The sequence below is a fragment of the Cryptomeria japonica genome, chromosome 11, assembly GCF_030272615.1.
Source record: "Cryptomeria japonica chromosome 11, Sugi_1.0, whole genome shotgun sequence".
Taxonomy (NCBI): Eukaryota; Viridiplantae; Streptophyta; class Pinopsida; order Cupressales; family Cupressaceae; genus Cryptomeria; species Cryptomeria japonica.
In genome coordinates, this window is record NC_081415.1 from 377,896,113 (window position 1) to 377,913,053 (window position 16,941).

The 16,941-nt window shown below is 37.0% G+C and overlaps 1 protein-coding gene across 4 annotated transcripts in view; it reads left to right on the forward strand.

Annotated features, from left to right (window-relative positions):
* LOC131069487 (E3 ubiquitin-protein ligase RKP) overlaps positions 1-16,941 on the forward strand; it is a 103,640-nt gene that overhangs the window by 48,245 nt on the left and 38,454 nt on the right. For all 4 annotated transcript variants that reach the window (XM_058004946.2, XM_058004945.2, XM_058004943.2 and 1 more), the window contains exon 4: positions 14,417-14,580. In XM_058004946.2, coding sequence (XP_057860929.2) covers positions 14,417-14,580 — 164 coding nt within the window. The remainder of the gene's footprint in view (positions 1-14,416; positions 14,581-16,941) is intronic.

Genomic DNA, 16,941 nt, shown 5'->3' on the forward strand with positions numbered 1-16,941 from the left:
AAGATGGAAGCAGAGTACGAAGAGCAATTTGGGTTGGTGCTCAACCAACTGATAAGTGATATTGAATAGGACGAAATGCTGATTGATAAGCAAGTTACCACATTGGAAGAAGAATATGATGAGCAATTTGGGTTGGGGCTAGACCCGCAACTAAAGATTTGAAAGGAGCTAGTGGTTGAAATGCTTCATGTTTTTGAGTTTCCATTAGATTTCGCCACCATGTGCCTACTAAGGATTGGAATTCTGAAATGCATGTGTCGTATGCAAGTGGGAAGACACATCACCAACTTCAACCTCTTGATGAAATAGTGGATGACACAGAAGAATTCCTGCCCACACACACGAACCACCAGGTTGTCTCTATCCTTGCTCTTGAGTTTGAAAACTATGAATTTGATTATGGAAATTTAGGAAAAACAACTTGATTATGAATAAGTCATGGTTCAGATGAGTTGCCCCAGTTGCTAATCTTTCCTAAAGTTTTGCTTGAGTTTGAGATTTGTATTATGAAACAATACTTTTCCGAGTTTAAAGATGAATTTGCAAGGCTTCAAACCATGCCTGATGTCATGTTGCTCCTGGACATCTTGAGAAATCATGTTAGGAGTTGTATATATTTAGGTCTTGTGAGTATTGTTCGTTTGAAATTTTCGTTTTTGTTAGAGTAGGTTTCCTTTCTGCTTGCTTCGAGTCGTTTGACTCGAGTTGTCATTTAGTTGAGGTTTTCTTTGGGCGATCCCATGTGTGGGAAAGGCGTCGTTATCTTAAGCCTGCACAAGTGTCCGTACTTAGTTATTGTCAGCTCATTTCTTGGATAACTATTTATGAAGTGCTTTGGAGTTAGTGGTTGTTCTTTTTTGGTTTTATCATTTGGTTAGGACTTGTACTTAACTCGGAGGGGAATTAGTTGTTGTGTCTTGACACCAATATCTTGTGATTACTATGTTTTTACATGCTTAATCAATTGCTCTAAGATATTGAGGTTTCCTTAGGAGAAGTCTTGGCTAGTGAATTTTTTTAAATATTTTGCTTTAGTGCCAATGCGATTCTCAAACCCATTGTGAGCTTCATTGCTTACGAGCCAATTGTGGAATGGACGGAGAAAAAAGAAAAGTAATATCAAAAGAAATGAAAGAAACAGAGCAAAGAGAAATGAAAAGAAATATCAAAGTCATTGATTTTGGGAATTTACGAATATCTCCACTTGGGCTATGGATGCTCGGGTGGCAGTGGAGCAATGTTCGTGGGAGTTACATCGATAACCTTGTTGGGCTATGGATGCTTGATTGGCAGTGAGGCAATGTCCAAGATGCTTTTGGAGTTAAGATACATAGCTTGCCATGGGGGATTTTGAGGGTCTTAATGATCTTATGAGCTCGAACAAATTCAATTGCACACACTTGGGTAATCCGAGATTCGGTAACTTGATCCAATCTGAGATAATGCTCCCTTTTTGAGTGTGTTTTCTAACTATTTGATAGGTTGGATGGAATTTCCCAAAGATTTTGAGTGTGGATTAGGTTTTTATCTTTGAAATTGGCGCTAGATGTTGTGACGTTTTCATATGTTGCCCCATTGCAAATGGGGACTCCCTCTTTTTGCTGAATAAACCAAGTGCTTTGTAGTCTGTGTCGTTCCCTGACCCTAAGGAATGTTGTAAGGTCTTGTCGGTTTGGATTTTGATCTTTGAAAGTAATGAAATGACCAATTAGGGAATGGATTCTTAAGGAATATATGACCTAGACAGGATATAGTCTTAATATTGTCATCAAGTCGAGAATTAGGGTCCTAATGCATTGTGCTTATTGCTTTGTCCTTCGAACTTTACATTTTGCTAACTATGAAGTTGATTGATACTTGTACGTCACAACGTTCCCTTGTCTTTTTTCAGGTACATTATGTGAAACAAGACTTTGAATGTTGAGAAGAGGACATTGTTGAGTGGATGATATCATCGTCCAAGGAAGAGATTGCAATGATAGAACAAAGAATGCATAGGTAGAGGAATGGAATGATGGATATAAAGAAATGAAAGAGAAACAACCAAAACTTGGCGAAGTCTAGAAAAACTCCTTTTCAAAGGTGAAAATGCGCTCCACATCACGGAAGTGTTTGGATGAATTTTGATGGTTTGTGCTAAGTTTGGAAGGCATTGTCTATTTTAAGGGTTTCTGTCCAGCAAACTTGGAAAGGAAGTCCGTAACCTTGAGTATAGTGAAATTTGGCTAAGTATAGAAAAGAAAATCCTCCAAAGGGCCTGCTAGTGAAGTTTGATTGTTTTTTTTTTAACTTACTATTTTCAGTAAGTTTCACTATGGCCCTGATTGGCCTAATTTTGAGTTTGAACAAACTTACTATTTTTAGTAAGTTTAAGTATGTCCTTGTTTGCCCTAAGTTTGAGTTTCGAAGAACTTACTATTTTTAGTAATTCTATTTTTGGAAAGCCTATCCTTGGCAACAGGTGAGTATTGACCACAGGAAGAACCAAGGTATCCAGTTCCAAATCCGGAACGATGAATAAAACAGGCAGATGATTGAAGTTTGGCTAAGTTTGGAAATCCTCCTTCAGGATCCTAACACATCAATGAACTTTCCTTGGGTGCAAATCCCTAGAGTAAGAGGAATCATCCTCAACTCAAAAATCCTCCTCTAGGCCCTATGTGCACCAAGGTGGTCTCCTTGGGTGTAAAACCCAAGGCAAGGAGAATTCATCCTTTTGCTTAAAATTCATCTTGCAGGCCCCATATGCACCCAAGCACTCTCGGGACGTGGAAACTCAGAAAATTTTACCGAGTGTTGGAGAATTCCTTCCTGTTGGTGTGTGTTTTATGACACACCAAACACAAAATAAAGATTCCCAAAAGACACTCTATCCTCTCTTGAATAAAATCACCATGTATGCTAAGATTGCAAAGAAGATCATATGACGATTCCAAGGTTTAGATTGCGAACTAGCAGCTTTAATGTTAGCTCTTTTGGTGATGTATGCTAGTAATCCAAGAGGGACTTGTGAATTTCAATTACAATGAAAATTTTCTGCTTTGTTTTTGGGATTTTCTCAATTTAGACTTCTAAAAAAAAAGGAAAAAAGGAAAGGATTTAGAAATTCTATACTACTACTAAGAATTTAAGAGACGATAAAGATTAGGTGAAACCAATAACCACACCTTGCTTCGCCACACTAAGGACAACTACACAAAGTAGGTGCAATCATGAAGGGTTGTGCTAAAGTTTTTCATACTGTGAATAATACCATCAAGTGAGCAATATTTATCCAAAGTAGAAGTTAAAGCATCCATGAAATAAGGTCAGACCAACTTTACACAATGAACAAAAATCATTTGTTCAAAAAAAGTATGAGCAACAATTTCACAAATCTATACTATCAAATCTTCCATTCATCTAACAAATTTGTAAAGCAAATACTAAGTTGGAGAAAGTATGTAACCACGCAACCATGTGATAACAATAAGGATTCAAGGCAAATGCAAATGAACTTTTATTATCAAAATAGCTCTTAGGAACAATCTCATAAATCTCTCCACACAATAAAATGAGAGAAGAGGGGCTTATATAGAGTTTGTGAAAACAAACGAAAGGCCCAGATCAAACAAAGATCAATGACCGAGATTAAAACACATACACCTTGAATACGGTTTCCAATAGTTATCTAATAAGAACAAATAAAGTAAAGACAAGAGGCACAAGAAGCTTTCTTCTAGAAGGATGCATCCTTATCCTCTTTTCGTGGCAGCATGTTCGATGAATCTGGACGCAATGGGTTTGACCTCTTCCATCGTGACATGTGGCAGCATATTCATCTTGAACTCCATTCCGTCCAAGTCATCTACATATGTAGCAAAAGCATTTTCCCATTCCAATTCCTGTTTTTGGAAAGCATCTTTGATGGATAAGAAACTTGATGCCTTAGTGAAATTCTGTTTCAGGATTGGTTTTGTGATAATGAAGAAACTCTCTTGAGTTTTGAGCTTTAGATTTTCAATTTGCATTTCATTTACCGGATTGTTTCTTTCCCAAGTATATCAGCAGCCACAAGGAAAATCTTGTTTTGGATTTCCTTAATCTACTCTTCAACTCTGATGCTATCAACCTTTACCTTTTCCAGAACTTCATTTAATGCAATTAATGCACAATACCATGTGTTGAAATCATATACAGCTCTAGCTGCAATCACGCGTCCATCTATCAATTCTTGTTTGGGGACCCCTTTCAACACCCTTAGGTATAAGATTATTCTGTTCTGAATATCCTTAAGATCTTCCCATGTTTCTGCCATGTCTGCAATTCTAGAGAGCAAAGAAGAAGTTTGTCCATATGCCAACTTCAACTTTTCCACGAATATGACAGCCTCACCATTGTTATCTGCTATCCATTCCTTTGCTTCTCTAGCTATCACTTTTCTTTCTTCAAAATCTTCAATGGTTTCCTATGGAAAAGTCAAGAGTGGAGTTGGTGCATCCCCTCGATCAATAGGTTTGGTCAAGTGTTGGATATACTTTTTTAATTGCTCAACTTCCTTTTTGTACTCCCTTTTCTTTTCTATTTCCTTTTCCAATCTTGCCTTGATGGAAATAACCGTATTATCCGAGTCCTCATCTTCTTGCCCTTTGGTGGTTGGGCCTAAGTTGATAGTTGTAATTTCATACTCTTGAGGAGTAATGTCTTCCTTTGCCTTATCAACTTTTGGCACAACAATTTGAACTGAACGACAACTTGTTTCATCCCTTTGAATCATAGAAAACCTTTTGGCTGTCTTCTTACTGCAACCTATCCAAACCTAGCCAAGAAATCAGCTGTGTCATCTTCTTCGCGAAATTTCATGCTTTCTTTTAACCAATTAGGAATTGTGGGCTGTACAATACCTTCCTGTTCTTGATTACTTTCTTCACACGTATTATCCTCAACCCCTCGAAGAGCGGAAATCATTCTCTCTTGGAATCCTTCGTCTAGGATATCCATCTCATTTTCTGACTCAGTTATCTCCGTATTTGAAGGAGATGGGGGTTCTTGATCCTCTTGCTGGATTGATTCTATATTTCCTTCATGAAGTGGAGAAGGAATCTTCACCTCAACCATTGGTTCATCCTCAAGAATTAATACATCGTTCAAATTTCTGGATGTGGCAGAATGGGATGGCTCCAACTTTTTCTTTTTAGCAGTCCCCTCATTTACAACTTTCTTCCCTTTCGATCTCGTAGAATCTTCAGCTGTTTCAATTCTTTTTCTTGAATCAATACTTTCAAGTGGCCCAACACTTTAAGATGCTCCTTCATTAGAGAAATATGACTCCATTATGCCCATCATATTGTAAGTGAGAGTCATACTTCTTCGTTTAAGCTCTTGCACTTGCTGATCTACCCACCATTTCTGGATGTGGCAAAATGGGATGGCTTTGACTTCTTTTTCTTTTTAGCAGTCCCCTCATTTACAACTTTCCTCCCTTTGGATCTCGCAGAACCTTCAGCTGTTTCATTTCATTTTCTTGAATCAATACTTTCAAGTCTCCCAACACTTTGAGATGCTCCTTCATTAGAAGAATATGACTCCATTATGCCCATCAAATTGTAAGTGAGAGTTATACTTCTTCGTTTAAGCTCTTGCACTTGCTGATTGGCCCACCATTGTGTGTATTTGACAATTGGGTGCATCAGGGTGGCCAAATCTGCAAGTTCTGGTTCCGACCATCTTACCGGAGAAAGAGGCCTATTCTCATCATAGCGTGGCTGAGTGTATTCTCCATCATCCTCCAGTTGGTCAAGCACACATAAAAGTTCAGTTGTTTTGATCAAATTTATACTATTTTGACATTCGCTCAAAAGTCTTCAAGATGCACCCTATGTTTGTATTTCTCTCCATTTACCAATCCAATGTGATTGTGGGGATCAAAATTAGCTCTAGATCGGTAGAAGATGAATGGGTACCATTGCATCTCCAACCTTGCACCTTCAACTGTTTGTGCGGTTGAACAAGATTCCAACATATTTCCGATAAAAAATGGAAAGGAAATTGCAGTCTTGTGCTTTTCTCTTTGGAAGCCCTCATATGTTTCCAATTGCCTAAGAATTTCAAGCAATATCATTCTATTGGTGGGATAAATTGGAAGTTTGTAAGGACATCCGGTAAATGCCCGAACCCTTAAATACATGAATCTGGGATACTGAATGAATCATGATCCAATTTTTCTTACCAAGCCCTTGGCTTCTTGAGTATGAGCCTCTGATGAGTTCCTCCTTGCATCATTCACTCATTTGAGATGGGATTTTTCATGAAGTTGCAGCTGTGGGTAGCAGTCATATGCCTTGAATTCATTCTCGCCATTACCTACTACACCCGTGCAAATCAATCCCATGTATCTATAATTTCTAGCCGGTAGGTAAATAATGTAGGAACTCATGTAGAAGGACCTTGTCCTCTCCAAATTTCTTAGTTGTTTGTCTAGGTTATTGCTGATTATCCTAGCCCAATTGAACATTTTGACCCTTGAAGTAATCTCATCAACAAAATAATACATCCAAGTCTCAAATGGCGCGCCTTGAGGGCTGCCCATTAGTCTATTCAGTAGCAAAACAATGTCTCCATAATCCTCCTTGAAATCAGTGCGAAGAAGCTTCTTTGGCATCTTTTTATAGGTGGCCCTTGGCTTCTCCAGCCATAGCTAATTGACAGTTGTCGCACAAGGTTCAAGCTGGTCTTCATAAATATTTATGGTTTCTTCCTTGGTTTTGAATGAGGTTCAGTTGTAATTTGGAATCCCGAATGCCTCCTAGATAGCCAATTCTCCAAGGTAAGCCAATACTCTCCCGTCAGGTGCAATGATCTGCCTTTCTTGAATGTTATACTGTATTGCATATTCAACAATCAGCTCACTGCACTCCATTGCTGGTGGAAATGTAGCTGCCTGGACTATGGCATTCCTCATCATTCATCGAGCAATTGGTGTGGGTAAATATCCATCCTGCCCGTACATCCTTATTCTGAATTCCTTGAAATCCACATTATTAAGGTTGGTGTCTCCAACCTTCTTCCACTATGAAGTGATTTTAGACTCAGGCTGTACTCCTTTGTTTGCAAATTTCATTTGGACCTTTCTCGAAAGCCCTCCTTGAGTGGTTATCTACTACCTGAAAAAGACATGGAAAAAATGAATATTATTTTCAATAAACTTTAAGATTTTAATCCTGGTTTTGAACTCTTTTGTCCTAAATTTCAACCTTCAGCCTGTCATAAGATAAAAATCTGTGAAAAAATCAGACTGTAATATGGAAGAAATCTGCTCAACAGTTGATAAAATTTATGAAGTGTTTGAGACAGAAAAGAACGAAGGAAATCAGTCAGTAACCCAGATTCTAAACTTTGAATTTATACTTTTGACTGAATTCTTCGGAAAAAAATGCCTTCACTTCTTAAAATTCTTGGTCAATTCCTTCTTTGCTTCAAAAATCCACTTGTTGCTGCCTTCAAAATTCTTCCTTCCTTGAACTTGGGAGTGAGAGACCTTTCACTTTCGAACTTGGGAGAAGAATGAAAGTGAAATGTGATGTTGCGATTGATATAAGGTTGAAAAGTTAAATTATTTTTGGCAATTTTTTATTTTTTTTCAGATTCGTCGAACTTGGTCTCATTCTCATCTTCCTCAAAATGACAACTTAATCCTCTCAAAAGATTTCAAAATAAACTTTCTATTTTCACCCTTGGCGCCACTTCACATCTTATCTTCTTCTTGTCCATGTATTGGCAAGGAATCTTCTAGATTCTTCACGTGTTTAGGAAATTTTCTAAGTGTTGGGCAAATTTCCATGTGCTGAAGAATATTCCAAGTGTTTTGCGATTTTATTGAGAAATAATTTTAAGTGTTGCACAAATTTCCTCGACTTTCTAAACTTTGTCAACTCTTCATCCATGGCGGAGTTCACTATGCTCTAGGACATTCTTTCTATGATCTTGGCGGACTTTATGTAGTGTCATGCCATTTCCAACTTCAAGATGGTGGACTTCATACCTTTAGCCATTCTCTCACTTTGCTTTGGCGGACTTTGACATATGTTGTGCCGCTCTCTTGGTACCTTGGGCAGACTTTGACATATGTTGTGCCATTTCTCTTCTAACTTGGGCGGAGTTTGGTATATGTTATGCCATTTCCTTGCTTTGTGTTGGGTGGACTTTAGCATGGCACAAGATACTCCCATCTCCCTCCATGGCGGACTTGACCCTTTAGCAAGCCATTTTCATGCTTTTCTCAAGCGGAGTTTGTGTGGTACCAAGACATTTCTCTCATGACCATGGCAGATTCTACCATTCCTTGGGACATTTCCATTATGACTTGGGCGGACTTATGCATTGTTAGGACGTTTTGTGCTTTTCCCAAGTGGACTTCAGCACTTGGCAAGATATTTCCAATCATTCCTTGGGCGGAGTTGAAGTGTTTTCATGGCATCTTAATGCTTTTCCTAGGCTGACTTGGCCATTGATCAAGATATTTCTCTCTTTGGGGGGGGCAGACTTCATGCCTTCTCATGCTAAACTTTACCTCTTCTTGGCGGACTTCAGCACTTGGCAAGCCAATTCTCTCAACCTTGGGGGGGAACTCATGTGTGGTTAAGACATTTTCATTTTTGCCTTGGGGGGAACTCATGTCTAGTTGAGACATTTTCATCTTTGCCTTGGGGAATTTGCTATGGCACAAGACATTGCCATCTCCATGATGGCGGACTTGAGCTTTGCACAAGATGTTGCCTTCTCCATTTAGAAATTTTCTTTGCCATAAATACTTAATGAATTTTCTTGCTCAACACTTCATGTTTGTTTGGAACTTTTGGATCAATGCCTGGCCCAAATGATTTTCCATTGCTTTTCATACTTGGAGATAAATTTTTTTCATTTTGAATACAAGAACCCTGTTGTCATGACCTGAGTGACCCAATCCTAGGTCAACTTTCAAAAAAGTTGAAAAAGTAAAAAGCAAAAAACAAAAAGCAAAAAAGTAGGTGAAAAAGTTGCTTCTTGGGTTGGGCCCAAAGTGCCAAAAATGAAAAAGCAAAAAAGTAGAATCCCACAAAAAATAGGATTTTGTTAGAATTGACCCTAAGCAATTGCGTTTTTCGTCCCTCGGGCCCTCTAAGAACTTTGATGGTGTCTAAACATTGTTCTGATGATTGAAACCCCGAATAGACTTCAGTGACCACTTGGAAACTTTGGCCCCAATCTCTCAAAGATTGGCGACTAAGAACCCTAAAAAAGTAGAAACAGGGGGTCCCCATTTGCAATGGGGCAATGTGTGAAAAGGTCACAACACTTGCCCATCCCCATAAAGGAAAGAAATGACAAATTTGACTAAGTATGGGAGAATTCCTCCTTCCCCCTCCAAGTGGGCTCAAACATTCATGCAGGGATGGAAATGATGAAATTTGGGTAAGGCATTGAAAACTCCTTCTATCCCTCTAGAATGCGCCCAACTTCATGAAGTCATGGAATGGTAGAAACTTGACTAAGTATGAAAAAACTTCTTCTCCAAGGCTCGAATCATCTTATCTATCCAATCAAATGTCTCCCAATCATCAAGACTAGATTCATTGCGTTTGCCGCCAAGGAAAGGATAGTGGGTGCTCTATTTTGGGTGATGGGCTATTAAATGCATAGTGGGCGTAATGCCTCATTAATGACTGAGACCCACTACCTAGCACCACATAGGTCATTTTTTGGTCAAATCCTAATTAGGGTTCCATCTTGTAATCTTGGTTGTTGATTTCAAATCAATTTTTGCCATTCATTTGTGGGAGGAGCTCTATAAAAGGCCTTGTCTTCTCATTTGTAATTCATAGTTAGCTCATTAGAAGCTCTTGCTCCTTAGAATATAAGTAAATCAAGAGGAGGAGAAGTTATTGTTGGATATGACTTGGAGAAATAAAACTTGATTACATTGAAGTTATGGTGGATTCTTGTCTATTTCAACTTGTTGCGTGGTATTCCTTTGATTTCTCAAATTGTTAAAAGTGCATTGGTGTTAATGGAGAATGTGACAATGTTTGATGAATTTCAATGGTTCATACTTTTTGCACTTAGATGATTTTTGTTTGTAGTGTAAAGTTAGCTTGAGCCCCTTTTTTATATGGATTCTTATCTTCGATCATTGAATGTACATTGTTCGTTATGATGGTGTTCATTACGATATGAAAGTCCTTTGCATAACCGTTGGAAGATTGCACTGGTCCTGTGGAGTTGCTTCTGAGCTTGGGGAAGCACTTTGTTTATGTGGAATTAGTCGATTGGAGCACTATTCTTTGATATCATTGTCCTTAGGATTAGAATTAGGTTTCTCTAACCCTTTCCCCTTTATTTTCAGTTCATTTTATTTGTGTCTGTTCGAAGAAGAAGCATCACGAGATTGCAATATGTGATGAAGAAGTTCCAGCCAGCATTATAGAAGAAGTGAAGAATAATTCAAACGTAAGTCCCTTTGTGTTACCAGCATATCACAAGGACCATTGAGCTTATCCACATGTTAGGACCATTGAGCTTATCCACCTGTATGATCTTTCACAATCTTAGCATACACGGGATTTTGCTCAAGAGAGGGTAAGATACCTTGGTATTTTATTTTGTGTTGGTGTGGTCATAAAACACCCGTCAATAAGTAGATACTCTCATAATAAGTATTAAATGAGGTCACCTTGTACCAAAAAATTAATCTCCCTAAGAAAAAACTCTCGTGTTATATGTATTCTAAATTCCCATGTAATGGCCCCTTTATAAGAAGTTCCAGCCAGCATTATAGAAGAAGTGAAGAATAATTCAAATGTAAGTCCCTTTGTGTTACCAGCATATCACAAGGACCATTGAGCTTATCCACATGTTAGGACCATCGAGCTTATCCACCTGTATGATCTTTTACAATCTTAGCATACACGGGATTTTGCTCAAGAGAGGGTAAGATACCTTGGTATTTTATTTTGTGTTGGTGTGGTCATAAAACACCCGTCAATAAGTAGATACTCTCATAATAAGTATTAAAACCTTGTACCAAAAAATTAATCTCCCTAAGAAAAAACTCTCATGTTATGTGTATTCTAAATTCCCATGTAATGGCCCCTTTTAAATAATTTAGCATGTGTTGGACCAATCCTTATTTACTTGAAGGAGATAGAGAATAATTTTAATAAAGGAGCCATGGGTTGGGAAAATAAGAGCAGTAATCAATAAAATTATATTTTATTCAAGCATATGGGGGCGTGGGTTTCCATAAAGAAGAGTTTGTAACTACCAGGATGCTTGCAATTTAATCATGACAAATTCTATGACAGATCATTATGGAGGAGTTATAGGTTGGCATTCATGACCAAGTGAGTCTATTTTGAGAGAGGAATCTTGTCTATTTTAATAATTACTATTTTCTGGGGATATTAGTGTTGGGATTTGTGTTTTAATTCTATAAATTGAGGTGCTTGGATGCCTTTTAAATATATTGTTGCTTTCATATATTTTCTTGTCATAGCTTGAGCCTTGTGTTCAACTATCAATTTACGAACGAAAACTGTTGTATTTAGATATTGGAGGAGGAACCCTTCGGTTTCTTGTGGGTAATCTCATTTAGTGGTTGTATTTGTTTTGAAAGACATTTTTGTTTATTTGTCTGCAAGTGTTTTACAACATGCTATGGTAACTTAGTTGATTCATTTGTATTAGCATATTTTTATGTTGCCTATTTTCAATTGAGGTATTCTAGCATATTTGAATAATAATATTTAGCTCCAACATATTTGTGAAGTTTTCTATTGTTTATGCAATCTATTGCTTTATCTTTCAAGCATTGTTATTTAAATAAAATAAATTGTATAAAAAGTTATTATTCATCCATTTATGCTCTTACCTTGCTCTCATGGGATCTCAGTGATTAGAAGGTGGTTAATATTCATATGTACTGATCGTATGCTCTCACCTCATCCTCATGGGATCTTAGTGATAAGAAAGTGGTAATTATTTTATATAAAAAATTATTGAGGTCATCACATCCCACTCTAGAGGTAGACTCATGGGAGGAAACATGTTGAACTGTGGTTGGATTTGATTTGTAAGGTATAACTATAGGATGTATCTTCATTGAATCTTGAGAGGTTGGGAGAAAACATGAGGGTTTATATTTACCTTCATTACATTCAAAGAAAGTGACGAAACAACAATAGAGATGTCATCAAAGAGGAGAACAAGGCTGTCAATTGAGTTGGTAGGATCCCAAAAGGTGAGATTCTACAAGTCAACATGAGATGTCTTGTAAATTTGCAGCTAAATGTGATGGAACCTGTAGACAAGAATGATTCTAGTTAAGAGTCATCGAAAGTCTTTAGAGAAGTTGTGATCACTATAGAAGCAACAAGAAGAGGAGGAACGTCTATAGTTGTCTTAGTAACATCCAACCTAAGCAAACTTTACAAACAGATGTAGGTACAATTGGATCTCCAAATAGTTGTTGGATTATGGTCCAAGCAGTAGAAGAGCACTTAGGGTGCTCTACAAGATGAATATCCTTAGGAACAATAAGACTAGTTAGCCTATAGATTATGCAACTGTTGTTTGACCATATGGCCTTCTATAGAGAATCACTTGGCTCAGGATTGAGTGCAAGGAGATTTTGCTATGTGCATGGTAGTTGATCCCTTCTTGCTGGCACAAAAAGTTTTGGTGATTCAATCTGATCACGGAAGGGTGAAATTACAGAAAAGCATGATGAATCCCACACAAAAAAATAGAACTCTACTTTAGTTTGTTTAAAAATTAATACACTATCCCCATAAAATTTTGTCACTTTAGTCTGTTTCTTGGATTTTATGGTTTATAAACAAGATCCTTAAGCTGGAAGTATAGTCTTGAAGTAGATTGAGAACAAAATGTGAGTACTAATGCAAAGTATGCGAAGAGTGTTGCACTCGTAAAAAAATGGCATTAAATATTGATCTCAAATGAGTAAAAACAAAGCACTACAAGTTCCCAAAATGAGAATTGCTCAGCAAATTTTGATAATTGTACACTTCTTGGAAACTATTGGTACTGAAACTCAAAAGGGAGATCATGATTGCATAGGCATCTGCAGAATTTGACCCCAATTGGAGTTTTGGATGAGTGTGAACAATCGCTTTGAACTTTGGGTGTTAATTTGAAAATGCAAACTCCAACAACAAGATTTCCTCTAAGCTAATGACATTGTGCTTGCATTTTTTTGAAAACCTAGAATAGAAAACCATTATCAATTTGAATCTATCCACCAAGCCAAATTATGCCTAATAATGAGAGAATATGTCTGCAGTGAACCTTGGTCTTTGCTATGAAAGAAGCTATCTTGTTGTATCAAGGGATGCTCCTGATGATGAAATTTAAAGAAAGCTAGTTCCCTGTGATTTGTTCTTGTGCCTTGAAGAAAGAAGCACACCTTGCGAAAATTGTAATGGACATATACAGTCCACCAAAAGAGCTAAGTGATGCTCATAGCAATCGTCTTTAATGACCTGAAGAAGTATATTATAGAGTTATCAAAAAATGACAATGAATATCTGGAGAGAAGCAGAACCAAAAGTTCTTCATACAATTAATCTGGAGCAGTCTGATACTGAAAGTTAGAAAAACTCCAAAGTCCAGAGATCTTAACCAACAACAAATTCAAAAAATTCATCAACTTGCTTTTCTTGTTGATGAGGAACACCTTGAAGTGTTCATAAATGCCATCTAAAATGACTATTAGACTCATGTTGATGGGAATCTTAATTCTCTATGTGCTCATCAGTCATTCACAATGTACTTGTAATCGGTTTTATATGGTCTATGCCTTAATCATATTTTCTATCGTCATTGTGTTCTTTGCTAGGCCTGCATTTATGTCTGAGCAAACTTTTAATGATGCAGATTGATCAAGTTAGACAATTCAGATCAGACATGGTGAAAAAAGAGTGCACAAGGTGGAGACTAAAGAGCAGATGACACATTGGGTCGTCTTGGAATTTACTAAGGACCTTGATATGATGATTCAGAGGACAGGAGCCTGTAACAATTGAAAAGGATCTTACATATTTCTTTATTGATGGATCAAGAAATGCCAGGAGCTTAAAATTGATTGCAAGACAATCTTCGTTCTTTCTAGATTAACTTACAATTTGCATCCTAATCGATAATGTGTTTTGTATTTCTTGTTATTGACACTGTATAATGAAGTTATAAATCACGTATCTCAGTGTCCCTGACATTTTCCATCTTATAATAAATCTTTGTCTATCATAAAAAGAAGTTAGAAGATGGCGTTCATCTTCAGAATTTTTTTCAGAAGTCTTTTTCATTATACATGACCAGCTTCCCTTCTCTATCTGTTGCATTATTTATAGGCAAATTAATTGAGACACAATTTTGATGGATGCAGGCATCACATTACATGTCACATCAGTCACACTCAATTTCTCTCTTGGATGATACTGATAAGCAGATCAGAGCAGAGAAAACTTCTGTAGAACATTTGAAGCGCCTGAAAGAAGCTCGGAATGTGTATAGAGAAGATTTAGTTGATTGCATACGACAATGTACATGGTAAAGATTGCATTTATTTAATAGGGTTTCCTCTTTATAATAAGATTTCCAATGTATGTCTGAAGAGTGCAATTGATTTAAAAGAAAATTGATTAAATATATACTTTCATCTGAAAATATTTGGCTACTGTTTCTTGAGGCTTTTCTGTAACTGACGAAAAGATATAGGTTTTGAGTTAAGTTCTTTTAGGCATCATCAAGGAAAGAGTCCAATCACTTAGCCCACATGATGTTATAGGTCTGGGGAAGCTCCTTTTAAGTTTGAATGCATATGGTGAAGGAAAGTGTTTCATTGTATAGCTAGGATCATCTCGTTAAACTCCCATTTTTTTTTTCTTGACTTGTATTCATTTTGTTACTGAAAGAGCCATTAGCGTGCAGATGTCATGATTTTTTCTAGATTCTTAGTTATTGGTAAGAACTTTTTAAGCTCTTCTAGTGTCTACTTCTTTGAGAAATAGTTTTTAAAAGTATGATGATTAAGTTGTGCTCATGCTAGAAGTAATGCAATGCTCCACTGGTTCAACAGTACATGTGCATGCTTCCTTTTCTTTTTTTCTCTTTCATACTGAAGGAAAGAGCCTACCTATATCTGCCTGTAAGATGCAGAAAATAGACCTTGAAGTATTGAAGATGCAAAAATAGATCTTACAAGAAACTCAGAACTTTAACGCTCAATAGTCTCCAGAACCTAAAAATCCTGTATTCCATTCTTCCGACCTTTTGCACTCTTATTTTGTTGGATGTGGAATTGTTTCAGCTGCAGACATACTGTTATGTGAATCTCATCAATAAATAATAGCTTCAGTGGACAAACTTTAGTGTGAACCTTATCTGTTAATGACAGGTTTGCCCCTAGCTGAATTGGTACAATGATTTTGACTGGGTATTAAATTATTAATCTGTTGATGATAGTTAACATTATTTCAGCCTCTTGAGTGTCTGGATCACTTAGATGACTTATGTTTTCATTTGTTGCCTTGCAATTTGTATGATAATTTATTTTAGAAAAGTAAGCTTTAGGAGTGTCTTTGAATTGCTGTCTCTTTAAGAGAATGAGTTAGTGGCCATGTTAGCTGATTCAGAGAACTTTACCTGATCATTTTTGGATCATACCTCTCAAATTGGAATGCTTTTAGTCTCCAAAAGCTCAGATATATAACAGGAAAGGGGAAAATTCTCTCGCCTCGTCTTTGGGACACCACTTGGCCTTGTTTGCCTCTTTACCCTTAATATCAAACTGCCATGTCTCGTGTCCTTGCCACTGTCTCTTTCTTCTGTGAAACAACATTCTTGTTCAATTCTGTGAATCAGTTACAAGGCTTATAGTGGGAGACAAAAAAGTTTTTCTTCATCTAGTGTAGAGGATTCAAAGACAAATTCTCAACATTGACATTAGATTAAATTTTTGTTTATAGCAGCAAGTCTGATCTGAATTCATTCTTGCTCAAAAATTTCAAATGGGCCTATATGGAAAATGTCCTTTAAATACTGCCATACTTTGTGCTCAACATGGAACTTATACTAAAATGCAATGATGATTATGTCTAGCTTTGTACTTTGCTTGAGACTCCCTAAACCTCTCCTGCATTTGAAAGTGTATTTGCTGTATCTCTTTTATGAAATTTTCAGCTTTGTGAACTTTTGAGTCCACCTTCTGTTGTTTCACTTGTGGCTGGCCTATCATAACATAAAACGTTCTTGGTATAAATAACCAATGCATGCATCAAAAAGATAGACTCCCTAAACCTCTCCTGCATTTGAAGGTGTATTTGCTGTCTCTCTTTAATAAAATTTTCAGCTTTGTGAACTTTTTGAGTCTACCTTCTGTTGTTTCACTTGTGGCTGGCCTATCATAACATAAAAAGTTCTTGGTATAAATAACCAAGGCATGCATCAAAAAGATATTTGTTAGTTAAAGAATGGATTGCCTTTATATATGAATTCTGGATGTATGCCAGTTTTGTATCCCAAGTGTTAAGATGTCTCATATTATACCCCTTAAGAGTTGAACCAATGCTCTATTGACTACCTCAATATGCCAATCTATTTATAGATGGAAAGTAGTTGATGTAAATACTATTTATATGGTGTTACAGCAAAACATTGTCTACCTTTGACTCAATTGCACTGCTTCCTGATTCCCTGCAAATTTGCAACTAGTTGTGCCTACTATGCATGTCCTGATGAGCTCCTGTTTGTAGTTGTGCCCTAAAAATATCAGACAACTAGGCTATTCATAAAATATTTGGCCCTTTTGTAGTTTTCGAGGGTTTCCCAAGTTGGCGAGAGATTGATTAAGATTTCAGATGCAATTTAAAAGCAAACAAAATATTGAAAATTGCAGTCAACAAGTTTTCA